Genomic DNA, 18,015 nt, shown 5'->3' with positions numbered 1-18,015 from the left:
TTCATTGCCTCATTGGTAGACAAGACATCCAACCTTGTCTACATGGTTTTATTTTAAAAACAGTGCTTATTATGTCTGCAGGCTCGGCCTTTTCTGTATAGGGTTAGTCCTGTAGAGAGAGATGGGGTTCTTTGAATTCCATGCAAAATTCACTGAGTTCAGGTGCAAGAGGAGAAGCGAACTTGTGTAATTCTGCCTCGAGAGGGAGCAGCGAACCAGCCATGAGGAATCGGGAGTTTATTGCATATCCTGGCTGTGGATGGTTAACTGCCCCCATACTGTGTTGTACCATAGTGGTTATCCTAAACTGCTTCACCGTTCTTTGCCAGACAGTCATATTGTACAAATTTATAGATGGTGGCTTAATTCAGAAACAGATCTGTGTCTTTTAGAAAAAAGACAATCTTACATATGTATCTATTTACCATGGGATTATCTTTAATTTTTTCTGATTTTAAGCTGCTGGAAATGTTGAATATTTAGTATCTTGAGCATACAGTAGTGCAAGTTTTGATTTTGGGTTGCATATTAGTCTGTCAAAAGAGCAGGATAATTGAGGCCAGTTTTCAGATAACATTTTAATTTTTATGACCTCTAGAGCAGAGCAAGCAAATTATTTGAAGAATATTAGTCTACTCTTAAGACAGGATACAAGTGACTTTGCTAATTGAAGATGATTCTGAGAGTAAAATGCCTGATTATTCTTCAATTTGAGAGCTATCTTTTCGAGTTAGTTCTTGGTTTTGTATTGAAAACTTTGTGTGCATCTTTACTATTTGAAAATTTGATGGCTGGTGCAAAACTTTATAAATTGGGTAGATTCCTTGGGGCTTGGGGGATTTGGAGGTGGATGTTTTGGGGTTTTTTTGTTGTTTGTGATAGCTACGCCTGATTTAGTGAAATTTCACTGTTGTTGGATCTTTTGCTGTCCTAAATGCTTGGTGTGTCAGACCTGGTTTGTATTCCAAATACTGCCAGAAGATACAAATTACCTTTTGTTCCTTGTTGAGTGTGTAGAGTGATTCCCTGAGCCCAGAATTAAGCGAAGTGCTCTTAACCTTAATAGTCATATAAAGAATACACGTCATGCAGGTACTTTATTCTTATTTTCTTTCCTTTGTTCCTACCTTAATATTTGTCATCCAAATTTTGAGAGAATCTAGAGTTAGACACTGAAGACTTGTTCTGTCTTCAGGTCTAGTGCCTAGATGGGAAGATGTTTGCTGTGTTTCTGGTTTTGGAAGTCCAGTTGTTACAAATGACTGGTCAGTGACAGGAGTGTAAAGATGGGTAAAACTAATTTATTTTAATTCTGTCTGGTCATCCAGAGAACAGAATCACACCAGAGAGATCAGTTTAATAAAAGAATATATGATAACCTCTCTGAAACAAGAAATTTAGTGGGAGGCTGACTAGTAGAATTGCCACTGGCCCCATTCATTTAGCTATGATTTTAGACTGGAGACCTGGCCAAATAGGACCTGCCAAGCAATGTCATACCTGGTTTAGGAGTAAATATAACAATGAGCAAAGCAGGGAGTGAGTGGCCAGGAGATGAACTCAGATTAATTTTATTGCATTTTTAAGACGCTTGGGTATTAGGAAAGTTGGCAGGTCAGCTCTGGGTTGATGTGTTTCACAGACTGATCTTCTCTAAATGAACGTAATTGTGTACACTTCAGCTGTGATGATCATGTTCATAATGGCAGCTTTTAAGCAGCCTGTTTTAAACTCGCATCTGTTCTCCGTCTTTTACAAAAGAAGCCAGAAGACATCCCAGCTTACACCAAGGCAGAGTGGCACAAAGAATCATAGAATGGTTTGGGTTGGAAAGGACCCTAAGATCATCTAGTTCCAACCCCCCTGCCATGACCAGGGACACCTCGCTTTTGGACTTGAATCTTCCTGAATCTCATAGCACTTGAATACTGAATTGTAATTTGTCTACTTCAAGTTAAATAAATAAATAATTTCTGGCCTGTCAGAGGGTGGCAGCACCACCCTGGCATTGGCATAATTCACCTGCAGACCTGTACATTTTGAAGAATGCTACCTGAGAACATTTTGGTTTATAGTTTTTCTCATACCCAGAAAAGTAAATCATGGTAAACTTTTTATCCACAGTTACCTTAGTTGGTGGCTGGAACAGATAGTAAGTTACTTTACTAAAGGAAATTCAGTATGATAGAAACAAACCTGTGAGGCCAGCAGGAAAACTGTTGAGATCACAAACACACCTGAACAATATAAAGCAAGTTTGCACCTTAAGCAGCTTGTCCTCCTGAAGGAATCTTCCATGTTCATTTCTCTTTTCATATTTCTTTTCTGATATCTCCTGTTTTAAGCTTGAGACCAAACTTGCTTGCTACGTTCTTAATGCCCCGTGGCTGTGTCTGTAGCTGTGGACTATTTCTATCAGCAGTTGGTGAACTGAGGGGTGAAGCATCAAGGTGAGAGGGATGCAGGGAGACCTTAACTGAAGCTGCATCCTTTGACCTTGCCTGGGGAGGTGTGTGGCACATGCAGAATTAACCCCACACAGCAAATGAGGCAATATCTGCCCACTTGAGTACGTGAGTTTGGGCTTAAGATCAAAGCAGGATGCAGAGAGAGTTGCCAGCAGTGAATCGTCGTATTTGTACAGGAAAATGCAAAATAATCAAATTTTGGACTGGTTTGTTTTTTAAAAGAAATTAAGAAGCCTTTCCCTATTCACCTCTGTAGTTCACTGCAAAAACCGGAGATGTGTATTGGTATTTCCAAAAACAGGTGAGCACTTTTGCTTTTCTTAAAACATTGTTCCTCAACCTGCTGTTCTTTTTATAGGGCATCCCTCTAACAAGCTGGCACCTTTCTGAAGCTTGGTGTGTGCCAGTTTTTCCCTGTTACGCCATCAGAGTTGACTGCACCCTTCCAATGAAAAGTTGGCAACTCCTATGTAATTAAATTTGCAACCGCCAGCTATTTACAAATAAGCTTCATCTCAGAGGATTTGCGTTTCTCTCCCCTGACTATCGGGGGTGGTGAGGAGTGTGCAGAGCCGGATCCATCCCCACGGGGCTTATACTCATCTGTTGGTTTAGATTTTTGTCTCCTTTGGGTTTATGAAATACTTCTAGTAGTTGTTTGAAATTAGTCTTAGTTATCCTGGATTTAACACATAACGACTAGAGACAGCATATGTAACTTCTCAGGTGTCCTTGGTAGATGCCACCCCCCTGCAGAGGAGCAGCTTACTGCTGTGTTACTTGCCTGTGTTACCGATGAAGGGTTTTGCTTTACATGGTCTTCTAAGAGAAATATGTAGTAAATGCTTGTGTCTAATGTCAATACATTAGTCATACTTAGATGTGCCAGTGACACAAATCTTGCCCTGAAAGCGGGAGTACGTAACTTCGAGACAGTAATTCCAATATTCTTATATTAAGTTGACTAATCCAGTTAATATTTTAGAATACTTCAACAACTTCAGCTATAAAATGCAAAGCCTGTAATGCTTTCTAGAAGGAACATTCCAGCTTTTGTTCACAATAAATTAAAAGTACAAACTTAACGTCTTCCTAGAAAAAAAACAATGGATCGCTCCACAGTGTTAACTGCTTTTTGGATCTCAAGTAAGAAAAGATAAGTTGTAAAATTAACATTCCTGATCACTTGCCAATTTTGGATTCTTGTGCTATTTATAAGTCAGCCAGACTCTGCTTTTTTACTTAATTGGCAGGTTCCTCTTTGACAAGAACGTGGAGATTTTTTTTCCTGTTACCATTAAACTGAAGGATGAAGAAACCACTCACGCTTTTGTTTTTGTCTGCAGAAACAAAAGAATGAAAAGGGAGGGGAAAAAAACCCAAACATAAAAACAGAAAAGTAAATGCTTGATTTACATAATGGTGGTAATTTTCTGGGCAAGTCGATAAAGGTTCAAAGTATAATTTAGATAAATATGTTATTTCTTCATGATGGTAGCTGGTTTTTTACTTGCACTAAAATAGAGGAAGTTCAGTTTGTTTATATTTAAACCTGTGCTACAGAGTCAAATCTCAAAGGAGTTTAGAATTGTTAATAATGCAACCTGAACTTTAAGTTCCAGCTGCTAACATCACAGACTTCTTGGTTTAAAGATCAGTTACAATCCACTGCAGGCTTGTAGACCTTGATTGCTTTGTCTGCCCAGGAAGTTTCCCTGCATGGGGAACTACAGAAATAGTTTTCCTGCAGCAGGCTGGGAAAACAGTGGCAAGGAGCAGAACTGGTGGGGTGGTAAAGCAGTCAGTGCTCGATTTTTAGTGGTGTTCTTTCTGTCTGTGCAGTCTGTCCTGGTGAAAAACTGGCAGCCTATATGGCTGTCATGCCTCAAAGGGGTTGTACTGAGGCATCATGAGTAGGAACAGGAGAGGAGAGAGTATTATGTGCTCCAGTCCAAAATACAAAGTCCACTACAGAATGTCTGTCTGTAATCGTTAAGCATAAAGGTGTGCACCAGCCTCAGCCAGCAGAGCATGAACAGTGAAATTCTCACTCCAGTGATTGTAAACATGAAAGCTGAGACCAGCACTGCCTGATGGGCTCTCCCTGCTGCCAGTTACTCAGCTGCCTGCAGCCTTACCCTCAACACTGCCTGACTCCAGTGCACACAACAACTTTGCAGTAGCAAATACTACAATCATCATTTATAAGCTTCCCTGCCTGTTTGGGGTTTTTGGGTTGTTTTTGTTTGGGTTGTTTCCCCACACACACACTCCTCAGTGCAGTCTTTATGCTTCCTAATTCCAGGATTTGGTTTTACTCTTCCCCTCAAACTTGGGATTTTGACACCTGCAAAGCAGAGTTTTCCAAAAAGCCTGGTTTTTTGCTGCAACTGGGTGTCTCAGCAGCAAATACCCTGCAAACTACAGTCTAGTATCTCTCACTTCAGCACAGTGTATGAAGCAATAGGTATTTATCTGTAGTTCTGAAGTCCTCGTTTTTTTTGTGGCTTGGGGCGAGGGTGAATTTTTTAGTCATAAGAAAGCCACAAACCATTTCTACAAGTAAAACAAGATACAGGAAGAGAACCAGAGGCATTAGGTGTTAAGGAACATTGTCACTAGTATTAACACAGCAAAGACGTGTTTTATGTGGTATTTCATGTGAATATAAGGTTTGGGGGTTTGCCTCTTCTCCTGTGCATTGATTGATTTGCTTCTTGTGCTTTGTTTTTCAGGTGGCTTCCTTAGCAGGACCAGGAGGCAAAGTTGAAATAGAGCAAAATTTTCTCAATAACAAATTGAAGACAATAACAGCTTATTTTGGTGATCTAATAAGGCATGACATCTCGTGAACTCAGTGTGGATTCTTCCAAACCCAACCTCCCTGACTGCTGCTTTGCTTGAGCTTTTTGTACAGCTGGCTGGTCAAAAATGACTTAGAGCCATTTTCTGCTTTGATTTCTGTTTACAGAAATTTGTTCTGTTTATTGCTACTGTCAATAAACGTTTTATAATAATGTTGACAGAGTTGTAAATGTAGAGGAGCTGTGAATATAGGGGGAGAAAAAATACCTCTGTAAAATGCAGTCTTGCAAGGTTCAAGTCCAACCAGTTGAAGGGAAGTTCAAGATTTCTTTGCAACTCTCACATGTGCTACTTCTGTACTTGCTCTGGGTTTGAACATTCAGAGCATCAAAAAGAATGTCCTGAAAGCTGTTGTGCATCGAGAACTGCTGTCTGTGCTTGAGAAACTGAAGTATCTGAACATCAGTTGGAACTAGACAGTCAGGTACACCACCAGCAACTAGCCCCAGTTCATCTCTGTGGCTCCGTGCTCACTGGGAAACCTTTTCAGGTTTTCTTTGTAGGATGAAGGTCCGTGTGTTTCTTACAGCGAATACTCTGTGTTTTTGCAGCACAGGGGAAGAGCAGGTCATGTTTGTGCAGACCTCTACCCTCTGAGTTTTGTTGCTCACTTAATTTTTTAACTCCTTGCCAGCCCTCTTCATTATGAAGATACTTTGAAGAAACCTCCTAACTGGATGTTTGTCTCAATAAGCAGAGGGGTATGTGTGCCCCTTCTTTTTGAGAACTTTTGAACCCTTGCGCAGGCTTCAAGGAGGGCACAGGGAGCCCAGCTCTCCCTGGTGAGGGCTTTCTGCTTCTATTTCAAGTCTTGGGAGGGGAAGAGTGGCGCCCGGGCACTTCTCCAAGCAGAAAAGTAGGCAGGTGGGAAGCGTCTGAGGCAGCAATATGGTGCTCTCACTGAAATGCACTTGTAGGAAATACCCAAGATAATTTTGAGCCTGGTCTTGAGCTAAGAGTGTAGGAATTATAGTTTCTAAGATAGTAAATTAGTGCTGCTTCTCCTCTGCTTGGAGTGCAGCAGGATGCTGAAAGCAGCAGAGCTAAGCACTAAACCATGCATTAGTGCTGACAAACAAAACTATACAATAACTGTGTAGAATAACCAAATAATAAAGTTATGGAGGTTTTCCCCCTTAAGGAAGGAAATCCAGTTCTTCAAATTAGTTAGGAGACCAAAGTGTGTGTATGTGTAAGGGGTGTTAAGAAAGCCTGTATGCAACCTGACTGCAAGTTTGCAGTGCAGTAAAATAGCACTTGGGAAATCATTTTTTCTCCCTACCTTTGCTGTCCATCTAGTACCAGACGAGTGCTAAGTTGTTAATGACTGTTACACCCATGCTTCATGTAAGATACTTCAGATTACTCATTTTCATCACTGCATTTGGCACTGTATTACAGAGGGGAAGAAGTGCCGTGATAGTGCCAGCCTCTGTGACAGTACTTAAAGGGAATTATAAAGGAAATAAATTAGCGGCTTTTTAATATTCCTTAGAAGTTTCCTGTTAGGAGGCAGGGGAGGTTGGTGGGAGTGCTGGTATTACAGAAGGTCCAAACCCACTGTAGCAGTTGCACATGAATGTAATGATGTTCAATTTTCACTACAAGTTGCAAAAGCAACCCCAAGAAAGAGTCATTAGGACCAATGAAGAATAAATTAATCTATTCTGTGTATGTCGCAGTTCTCCGAACACTAAAATTTGGCTGTATTTGGCTTGTTGCTGCTTAGCAAAATACTGTTGTCTTATTCTTTGGTCTTCTTTTCCTCCCTAAAAGTAAGGAGTAACTTTAGAAGCATTTTGAGATCTCACTGATGCTGTTCCTGTAAAAGGACTCTCTACGGGGGAAGTACAACTGAATTTACTTTTACCTTCAGAAAAGTAGTCAATTTTGTTCAGTGCCTAGTGTGCAAAATATGGAAGCTGAAATATGACATAAGAGGTACAACATTTACTGGTATAAGGCTGACTTCCAATATAATGAACTTACTGGTAAAAAGGAACAATTTATCAAAAGTTTCTGCTGAGCTTTGCAAGCGCATGAAGCACCGAAAGTGGAAGAATACCCTTGTTGGTTGGGGAGGGACAGCCACAAACAAATACAACTTGAAGTCAGAATATACTCTGCTGGGTTGTGATAAGTATTTGCCTTCAGCTTCCCACTTGCACAGAACGGGTGAGGTTTCCCCGGGGCTGTGAATCAGTCAATCTGTTAAGCCTAAAATACATCTGTGAGTATTTTTCTTTGTTGTTAGTCATTTCAACCAACAAACACTTCATGGAGGACAGCTGCATTCATGATAAAAGTTTCTGTAAAACTTTATTCTGCTGTTGAAAAAGTTAACATGGGCTGGGACATAGTTAAATTTTTGTACTTCTCATGCCCAGCATCTTAATACCCTTTTGGGATTTGAATAGCATTTTGCATATGATAGGTTAGGCTGCAAAGAAGTTACGTTGCTACTGTAAAAAAAGTACTCATAGAGGTTTGGTCTTCTACCAATTTTAAGCCACAAAATAAGCTGTACAAAAAATGCAGATTTTTGGTTTGGAAGTTAACTAATATTTGGACTAAATGTAATAAATACATACTGGTTTATACTTTCCACTGTGCTCTTGAGCTCCTAATCTCTTAGGTTTATCTTAATTAAATCCAGTATTAAACCAAGTCCCTCAGTTTCTTTTTCTGGTGCATGGTATGAAGAGAAGCAAACGGAACGTACTGTTAAACCAAGTGTGTTACAAGGCTGAAGACTAATTAAGGTTCAAGGGGACCAGAGCAGAGCGTCTGTGAGACTGAGCAACCGTCTCTTCATAGTAGGATAGTTAGCATTGTGCCCTTCTCTGAAGGAGGCCCCTGTAGTGTTATGGTAAAGACTCACTGTTCCATGAAGTTTTAATATACAGGTTTTAGAAAATCTTTTCCCAAGTGCAGTGGTTCTGAAATAACATCTGGGTCTCTATATGCAACCCAGGGGTTATATAAACAAATTAATGTTACACCACAGTGGCTGTGGTAACATTTAGAAGAGGGAAATCCCATAAATAGCAGAAGGAAAAAATTACTTGCAGTAGCTCATTGAACAAATCAGTAGAAAATTGGGTCATTTTCACTTGGTTTACTCTCTGCTTTCATAAGCCTCATACTCACTGTTTGCGTTAACTGTTCTCCCCTCACATGCAAATCTTCCCAACTCCAAATACCGAAGAAGGAAGGTAATCCTAACGTGTAGTGTGAACTAATTTGCCATTGATAATATAGCCTTTCAACACAGATATCTTAGTATTCCTGCTACCTGGAATATCCTGGTGCAGTCCAGAGTACTTAAAAAAGATTATTTTTCAGTGGTGAGGAAGTTTTAGATTTCTGTGTGAAAACAGAGCAGAGATATTTTTGCAAGTACGTAGTGCAGTGGCGAAGGACTAAATGCTCTAATGCTTGAAATTGATTCAGACCCTCTCCTGTTTCAGCAGTCAGACAGTGAAGCTGCCAAGTGTTCCAGCCTACTCCATCAGGACAGAGTATCTATGTAATCTATGATTCTATTCTATGACTTTATGATTCTAAGGCCAGGTTGGATGGGGCTTTGAGCAATCTAGTCTAGTGGAAGGTGTCCCTGCCCGTGGCAGGGCATTGGAAGTAGATGATCTTAAGGTCCCTTCCAACCCAAAACATTCTATGATTCTATGAAGTCATTGCTAGCTGAAAGGTAGCAACAAGAATGGCTGAAACCAGTTGGAGTGATTGAACATAGTGAGGCTGGATTTACCCAAGCAGTGAAAATCCTAGCTGCAACCATGCAGAGAGGAGGCAGGAGAAAAGACTGCGTCTGCAGGCAGTGCTTGTCCCCCCCAGGACAGGCATGGTCCTGTGTGGTGCCTCTTAAAGCTGCCCGAGGCTCTGGTAGTGCCTGAGGGATGCTGCAAGCAGGCTGCTGCCCAGGGCAGAGGTGGGAAGGGCAGCAGACCACCTGGGTTCTGCTTGAGGGTTTCCCTGCGCAGAGGAATTTCCCAGTTGGGCTGCACGCACAGCTCTGCAAAACCCCCTGCAACCTCCCTGCCAAGTAAGAGTCAGCCCATATCTATATGAATTTCTCCGTATAAAGACCAAAGATTGGTTTCCTTTTAGAACACGTCACAACAGGGGTATCTCTGGGTGTCAGGGAGCATGCTTTTGCCATCAGCCCTTTGTGTACCCTTGTTCACGTCACATGCAAATGAATTCTCTGAGCTTGTCCTTTTCGGCAGGTCTCTGAGGTCTTAGCCCATCACCTCATGACATTCCAAAACCGGAGTGAGTTTCAAAGCACTTCCCAGCAGCACAGGCTTCGCTGAAAACCCAAAACGTCTCTCTGGGTTTCTGGGTTCTCAGACCACTGAGGAAAAGAAAGTGCTGTTGGAGGCAATTTGTGTCTGATGGCAGCATGATCCTTCCTCAACTCGTTTTCTTCCTTTTTTTCAAGGCTGGGCTGCAACCTTCTTGTGAAACCTCTGTGGTTTATTAAAGGAGTGCAGTGGCATTGCCAGAGCTTTAGCATTGCATAAAACATGATTAAAGAGACTTGGAGTGTGCTTTTGGTGTATTGGGAGTAATGAAATACATTTCCTCAGTCTTTTATCCTAAAAATGTGCCAAAGAATGGGTGTCAGAGAGGGTATTCCTCTGCATAGTTATTGCAGGTTGATGCAGGTTGAATAAATACATTTATCATATCAATGCACTGCTACCTGGAGCTCTGGGGGTTCTTCACCTTGTCACAGTGTCAAACACAGCCATGGTGACAGCAGCAAGAGCTTTTGTGAAAGGCAGTATTATGATCTGACAGCAAAGCCCCTCCTAAGGTATTCATTAAAGTGTTCCAGGCACCGGGACAGCCTATGATTATTTCAAACAGGGGAGCAAATTGTATGCTCTTCTTTCCCAGTATACACGAACTTAATCTGAAAGTCTGCCTAGGAAGGTTAAACACCGACAGCTTTGCTCAAGAGAACTCCAAACTGGAAGATCCCATCACACTGCAGGGTCACGCCTGGGGGACTGCCATGCCAAATGTCCATGCCAGTGCAAGAATTATTTCCATGTGTACAGGTTGCAGCGGGGCTTATCCAAGAGGTTACCTTGGACGTCAGAACGTCTGGATGTTCCTAGCAATGCTGTCTGCAGCTCAGGCTCAGACTTGTACATATGGAAAGCGACAGTCCCCAAAATGGAAGCTGGAGTTCCCCAGGAAGCAGCTGTGTGGGGAGTCCCCGCACTGCGAGATAAACTGCCTTCTGGGAAGTGCTGGGTTTGACACTGAAAAGTGCAGTTCTCCCAAGAAAAGCGAGTCTCACTGAGGTTCTTCATCTAATACAGAAATGACCTGCCAGTGAAGTTTGAGAGCAACCTTTGTGTTCATATACTGTAGAGTGGGATGTCTTCTACAAGCAAGGGCTTTTGATGGCTCAGGAGTGAGCCGAATACTGGAAGCAGGAGAGAGCGTCAGGAGAGCAGAGCCATGTTCAGGCTGCAGACTTGAATGCCTGCATTGAAGCTTCTGCGGGAGACACTGCTTGTGTCCACTTTGGTTCTTGCTGCCAAGTTTGTGACTTTACTGTCAGTCTTTGGATTTTTACTGCAGCTTGTAAAGAGCATTATCTGAAAACAAACAAAAAAAAAGAGCTTTAATCTAAAACTAAATCTGCAGTTCTTGCAGTAAAAAAAAAAACCACAAACAACCAACCCAACAAAACCAAACAAAATCAGCTGACACAAAAACAAGACCTGGATGCATTATAATAGTTCAGAAATCAGACAGGAATGTCCAAAATGTAACTATTTTGCAACTGCTTCATAGGCACCTCATGTTTTGGCCTGAAGTAGAGGGTTGGAGAGAGGCTGTCATTTTCAGCATTTGGGGTAGACCATGCTGCTCATCTCTGCTGCTGCTCTGGTTTATCAGCTTTGTTTAAAGAACTGGAGGGGCATTTATTATAAATAAGTTGAAGTAGGAAACAAGTCTGACTTCTTGCATGTTTATTTTCCCTGTTAGTGAGAAGAATGACCTAATCCAAAATTATTGTCACTTGTTATAAAAATTCCAAGTGTAGAAATCACTTAATCTCTTTGCAAGCAGAAAACCAGTTCACAAATGGGTGCAGAGGCTGCAGAATCAAGGTCTGCCAAGAAGAAATTTGACTGATTTAGCAATATTAACACTGTCCAGTTAGCTAAAAAAAAATAAGCTATGCCAGCACAGAAAAGTTAAAAGCCCCTGGAAGATTCATGATCTCAACTCAGCCCAGAGGAGGAACCAGCAACAAGTAGCTGTTTGATAGCTATGAACCATGAGAGAAGTGAACCTCAGTATTTGGGCAGCTCGGAGCATGTGAACAGACATGATAAGGCATGGGGATTAAAGACCTTGGAAAACTTCCAAGAGGAGAAAATCCAAGGAGCAAGTGGGTCCCAGCTTGAAAATCGACTGCTTGGGTGAGAAATAAAGCAAGCCAGAATTTTTAGATCACAGTTTATAGGTATCCGGTCTTGCAGAAAGTTCGTGAGTTTTAAGAGCCAATAAAAAAGCGGATTGTCGTGCCCAGGCTAGTGCAGGTGTTTGAGGGAATGCCTGGGAGCAGAGCTGGATTACTACACAGGTTTGCTGATGCTAAAGATGCTGCTGCCTATGATCATCAGTGAGCAAAGAGGAATGGCAAAATCCATGGCATTTTGCAATAACTTAGATACAGGAGTATTAAGAAATCTGCTGGAGTCCAGGTTGTGTTAGTCAAACACTGCCTCTTCCTTTCCGCTCTTTGTCTGCTGTATGAGTTTTGTATTGCCTTTCAGGCCGTTCAGGGAACTTTATTTTTCATTTACATGAGAAAAGCGATCAGATGTCTGTGATGACAGGTATCAGGTCATGTAGGTGAGACTACACGCCAAGCAGCAAGGCTAGCATCCCCACCAGTATTATTTTCCACAGTTTATGGCAGAGGACATAAATGCATGAGCTGCTCTGTGCTGGCAGGACTCCCAAGAGCTGGAGCACACCAGGCAAACTGTGTGTTGAAATAAAATACCAGAGATGCTTCAGCTGGTAGGGCTGGGAGCCAGCTGTCCTGTCCTGGGGGTAAAGAATAACTGGCCAGTGTGACCTGAATGGCACAGGTGGTACAAGGTACCCTTTTCACAGCATCTAGAATACTTCAAGTTCCCCATGAGCCTCTGAAGAAAACTGGGTGACGGAGGCAGTGGCCAGCTCATATCTATGTGGGCTAGCAGCTTCACTGTCCTTTTTGTGGTTAGATTTTTATTAAAAACAGGTTGAAATGAGTCAGTGGCCTGAGACGGTGGCACTTAGCTGCTAAGGTGTGATAACTTAGCTTTCTGGTCGTAAGAGAAAATAGCAGTGCTGCAGTTTGCTGCTTACACTGTAAAATCAGCTAAGACTGTTGGGGTTAACACAAAGAGCTGTGAATAAACAATATATGTAAGAGTATGCAGTGGTTTCAAAGTCATAACTTCTTGCTATTGCCTGGTTATGCTAGCTGAACACTCACTTGGTACCACAAATGGAGTGAGCCCCAAACCCTTCCTTGTAGCTGAAGAGACATTCCCAGTTTTCTTTCTGTCACACTGCCTTCCTACCAGGACAAACCATAGTCCAGTCCCAAAGTCAGTGTCCAGCCATGCAGGAGAGGTTACTACAGCTAGGTCCATGTAAGCAACTCATACAGCACCCATGGAAGGGAGCTGTAGAGGAAAACAGCCAGTGCAGAGAGCCCATGCAGCACACACCACTGGGATTTTATCACAGGCCAGCTCTAACCTGGTCCTGTTAGCCATTGAAGTGATCTTCTGGCTAAGCTTACCCTGGCAGAAATCCAGCTTGCACACCCCATTGTGAGCAATGTGAGCAATGTAAGGGGGGCAACCACAAAATTAATGTGTTCTTAGTCCAAATTAAGCTACCAGTCTAGAGATACTTAGAGGTAACAGCTGCCTTACGAAGGGACTGAACCCCAGCTCAGCAGCCTGACGCTCTCTTGCTAGAAGAACTGGAGGGACAACTGGACCTTAAAAAAAGTTGAAAATCACTGCTAGCCATCTGTGCTGCTTCTCCTTATTTCTGTGTCTGTCTCTACAGACAGCAACTGCATGCTTCTACTTTGCATGTCTTTCAAAATGCCTTTCATGGCACTTTCTATGGACTAAAGCTATATGTCACCTCTCGTGAGAGCTGCACGTATGCCCCACCCTTACAGGTGTTGGTTCAGAGATTCGTTTACTAATAAATATTACTCTGTTAATTATATATCTATGAGGGGTTTTCCTAAAATATCAGATGCTATGTAAACACCTGTTCTCTAGATAGGTTATCTCACACTCTATCCAAAATTTTTCCCATTTGTCTCCACCTTGTGAGGCACCAAGTGTACATGGATATTGAGAGATCCTTACTCATGGGTGCTTGGGACAGTGCGGCTGCGATGCCAAGGTGGAGCTGCTGGGTTAACTCAGAAATGATGCAACTCCATCTAAGAAATTAATGAAGTGGTAGCAAGTAGGGCAAGATTGTTTTGAAGTAAGAATGAATTATTATTGTATACTAAGCTGATTATGAATCGAGGTTGAGATGTACCAAATGGGCGGGCTACGCCATGGCTGGGAGAAGTCAGGCACACAGCCAGCCCCACATACAATGTGTGTGTTTGTGTGGCTAGTGGCAAGCAAATCCGTCACCCTCTTCAAGAGAGTACTGTAAATGTGAGCGGGGTCTGCCAGATGGCAGACATCCGGAAAGACACAAGGAAAGAGCAAAGCATAACCACATTGTGCATGGCAGTAAGCACGTTGGGTCTGTCCACAGATGGGAACTTGCAAATCACAGCCCTGGTGTGAGCTCACGGGAAAACACTGACAAAGTCAGACTCCGATTCCTCAGCCTCCTCTGTGTGGCTGAAAAATCGGGACAAGGGTCCAGATCGACCTCATCTTCTAAGGTTTCACTTATCTGGTGGAAATGGCAATGCTGGATGTGGCTGAGCTGCTCTTGGTGCAGGTTGTACGGAGAGGCTGTAGGAGAACAAACTGACTTACAGAGAGTGTTCTTGCATCTCATTAGCTCTGGGGCTCATTAGAGACTAGATCATCCCATAGATTATATCAGAATAAAATTCCAAAATCAGAAAGCACAAGGATTGCAAATATGTTCCCTCTTCCTCCTTCTGCTTCCTTTGCTTGTCACTCTCCATGGGCAGCCACAGGATAAGGTATCCTAGAGCTGCTGAATGCCAATGTGGAAGAGGGAGGGGCAATTTTTATGTAGCTGTTTTCTCATTTGTGTTATGCTACTACTTCCAAAAACTGAATTCTATGAAATGAAGACAAGAATGGCTGGGAAAAAAAAGGAAAGCTTTTCTTTTTTATTTTTTTCCTTTTCCCCTACTGCATCACCTGTATTTCGCTAGCTTCTTCATTCTTTGCAAAACATTTTGTCTTTTTTTCCCTTTCAAGGAGGCTGAGTAAACAGAGAGCAACATGGGACTCATGCCTGCGTCCTCCTCCTTCGTCTCAGGACACAGGTGGGCAAGGGTGACCTGCAGCTTTTTGGGGAAAAGGTGCTTCCCTGAGACTCCTGGCTCAAGTGACAAGTCTTTGTGCAACACACGTTCTGAATCACTCCTCTGTGTGCTAAATAGGGCCAGTCTTTTAGCTTCTGATATCCTTTAGTTTTACCCTTATCCCATATGAGCCCAAATAAGATAAGCCTGAGAAACCTGTCCTGGGTCCAAGTGAAAAGAGGTAGCTCAGAACAGTTAATTTGATTTACACCAAGGGACAAACATGTTTAGACAAACTGGTATGTGTTTTTGAAGTCGGCTACTGGTTTTCTGAGTTCCACCTTACTCCAGCAATAAAAAGACCTAGAAGAAACACCATGATTCGGATGTTGGTCCTTGACATATTTTAACATCTGTGCAGCAGGTCTTGAGAGCACATTCTTTCTGGTATGTATAGTCAGGGGTATATTCTCTCTGGGGTATGTATATTTGTCAAAGATTGACAGAAGGGTGCTTTTTAAAGGTATGAGGTTCTTACACACTGCTGCAATATAATAGGCTATTAGTGACTTGTCAGTTCATGTTTTCAATTACTGTTATTACTATTATTTTAAATATGCGGGTGTTTCTAAAATTGCTTTATATCAGATAATAAGTACACTCATTCTTCAGTTACAGTAATTAGCATTCTGAGTTTGATTCTGCCACCTCGATGTTTCTAAGAGCTGGGACTGGTTGCCACATACACAAAGCTCTTAGCTCTTTTCCATAAATAGATTACAACCTCCTAGTTTTAACTCTTGATGTCCCAGAGATCATTCTTCCTGCCTCTGGCTTTTCTGTAGCTCATTCCTATCATTTCTTCAGAGGTTCTCTCCCACCAAATAATGCATCTTGCAAAGGAGTGCCTCATTTTGACCAAAATAGAATTGCAGTCCCTAAGCAGTTCCCATCCTCTGGCATATGGCTGTTGAGCACATTTACTCGAAGCATCCCTAGTGAATAGCTTCCATAATAGCCTCTCCTGGGATGCTCTTATGTTTCCTACCAATTGTGCATGCACTCCCCAGCCCTGGGAGGGGACGCTTCTGACCATTGCCAGGCTACAGCCTGGAGCAGCCTGAAAATGCCATGTGTGCCCATCCAGCTGAAAATAAAGCTGGTGAGTGGAGAAAAATCCTGCTTTTAAAACTGCATTAAAAAAAATAAATCTGAGTTTGACCTAAAAAGAAGCAAAGTAGCAGAGTAAGTCAATAAGAGTAAAGAGAGGGGAGAACTCGATAGAGTGGCACTGCTGGATGCAATGACACCTCTGAACATGTTATTAAACCAGAAAGATGTTTTCCTGAAAAACTTCTGGTATTTCACTGGGGAAAGCCCTAAAGGGACATTTCAAAGAAAGAAGAAAACAAAGAAAGAAAGAAAAATATCCAGACCAGATGAAACCATGGAAGATGGTCCACAAGGACCTGCATTAAACCAAGGAAAAGAGACTGGGTTATCTAGCAGAAGTGACTGAATTTTTTAAAAGCCTTGTTAGGAGGCTGCATTGCATTTTATGGTCAACATCCTGTCTGGGGAATATGGTTTTCTAAGAGAGAATCAAAATCTGCCTTCTAGAGACCTGAAACTATGGCACAGTTGTCCTCCTCACTGGACTACACTTGCATATCATTCAAAAACTAAAGCCTGTTAATCTTGTTATCCAGAAGTTTGCTGCTCTGCTGTAGCCAGACAAAGCACCTCAGCAGGTTTTCTTACACTATGAAAGCAAAGGAGCTGCTGGCAGGTATTCATTATGACAAGTCATCAGGATTGAAGCTCATTTCACACCTTGGGTTTGCCATCAATCAAGTCCTTTCACCTTCCAGACCCACTGCAAAGCCTGTGTCTTTCTAACTGCTGATATGAGGGTTTCTATTTGTGCAATACCTCAAATTGCTCAAATAGCAAATTTGACTGCCAATATGGGGAGAGGTGAAACGGCCATACTTGAGCTCAGGACAGAACCAAGTCTGTTGATCGCTTCCTGGGTGTGTTTGTACACAGGACATCTTGCTCTGACTGCAAGACAAAGCTGCAAACTGGTACTTGACTTTACTAAAAGGTGCACAAAGAGCCAAACGAACTTTTTGTTAAACATGACAAGGTTAGAACATAATGGGTTTATTTTTAGGGAAAAAAAAATACAAATGCTCCTATTTCCAGCCCATTTATTTGGTTTCTAGCAGGTCTGTTTGTAGCTAGTGTTTCCACCAGCTTTCCACTAAAAGAAAACTCCCTAACCTAACCTATCCCAACCTAACCTAACCTAACCTAACCTAACCTAACCTAACCTACCAATGGTCTTTTACTGCATACAACCAACGCATCCTTCTTTCTATGGTAATTGGGTGTATTAATAAAGCAAATAACAACAAAGTAATAAAGATAAGCTCAAATCCCTGTCTTTGGCTTGGCTGCTGCCAGGGTCTACACTGAGGATGTGCTGAACTCAGACACTTCCCTTTGTTCTCTATGTGCTGGGGACACCTGTGTTGGGGTATCAGAAATGCTGTAAAAGCAGTTTAACTCTTCCCTGAAGGCTTCATCCCCAGATACTCCCGCTGTCTTCAGGAGAACAGCACCAACCCATTTTACACTGCTGTTGAGGGAGATTGTAGGTCCTTAAGATGTAATGAATAATATGTTTGAAATGTAATAAAAATGTTTTTCAATCATTCATGAAAACTCTTTTAATGCAGTATAAAGCTCGATAATGGCTGTGGTAGTGCTTTGACCTGATGAAAGCTCTGAATGGAAACATACAGTAGGTAATACTTACTCTGGCAGTGTGTCAGTAGGCAATGTCTACTGCCTTTATTGCTCAGTGGAATAAGAGTTTTGAATTTTGCTCTGGACTGAACCATTTATTGTCTTGAAATTGGCAGCAGTAGCACGCAGCTGGATGATGGTATGTTTTGTGTTTGCAAACACGCTGATCCATGGGAAACAATCTAGCAGACAAATCAAGTTCTTTATGAATTAAACAAAATCTTTACTTGGGTATGAGGCATTTGAGCCTAAGGGAGCTATTATTTTGGAAAAGGCCCATAAAAGGACTTTTTAAGACATGGACTTTGTGAGTCTTAAACATTA

The 18,015-nt window shown here is 42.0% G+C and overlaps 1 protein-coding gene across 1 annotated transcript in view; it reads left to right on the top strand.

Annotated features, from left to right (window-relative positions):
* The window catches only part of TGS1 (trimethylguanosine synthase 1), a 22,121-nt gene extending 16,631 nt beyond the window's left edge, over positions 1-5,490 (top strand). The window contains exon 12 of the mRNA XM_010014149.1: positions 5,204-5,490. Coding sequence (XP_010012451.1) covers positions 5,204-5,320 — 117 coding nt within the window. The 3' untranslated portion in view covers positions 5,321-5,490. The remainder of the gene's footprint in view (positions 1-5,203) is intronic.
* Positions 5,491-18,015: the final 12,525 nt, after the last annotated feature.

This window comes from Nestor notabilis, unplaced genomic scaffold (assembly GCF_000696875.1).
Source record: "Nestor notabilis isolate BGI_N333 unplaced genomic scaffold, ASM69687v1 scaffold3175, whole genome shotgun sequence".
Lineage (NCBI taxonomy): Eukaryota > Metazoa > Chordata > Aves > Psittaciformes > Psittacidae > Nestor > Nestor notabilis.
The sequence above is the reverse complement of the archived record's forward strand: the minus strand, read 5'-3'. Positions and strand labels throughout refer to the sequence as shown.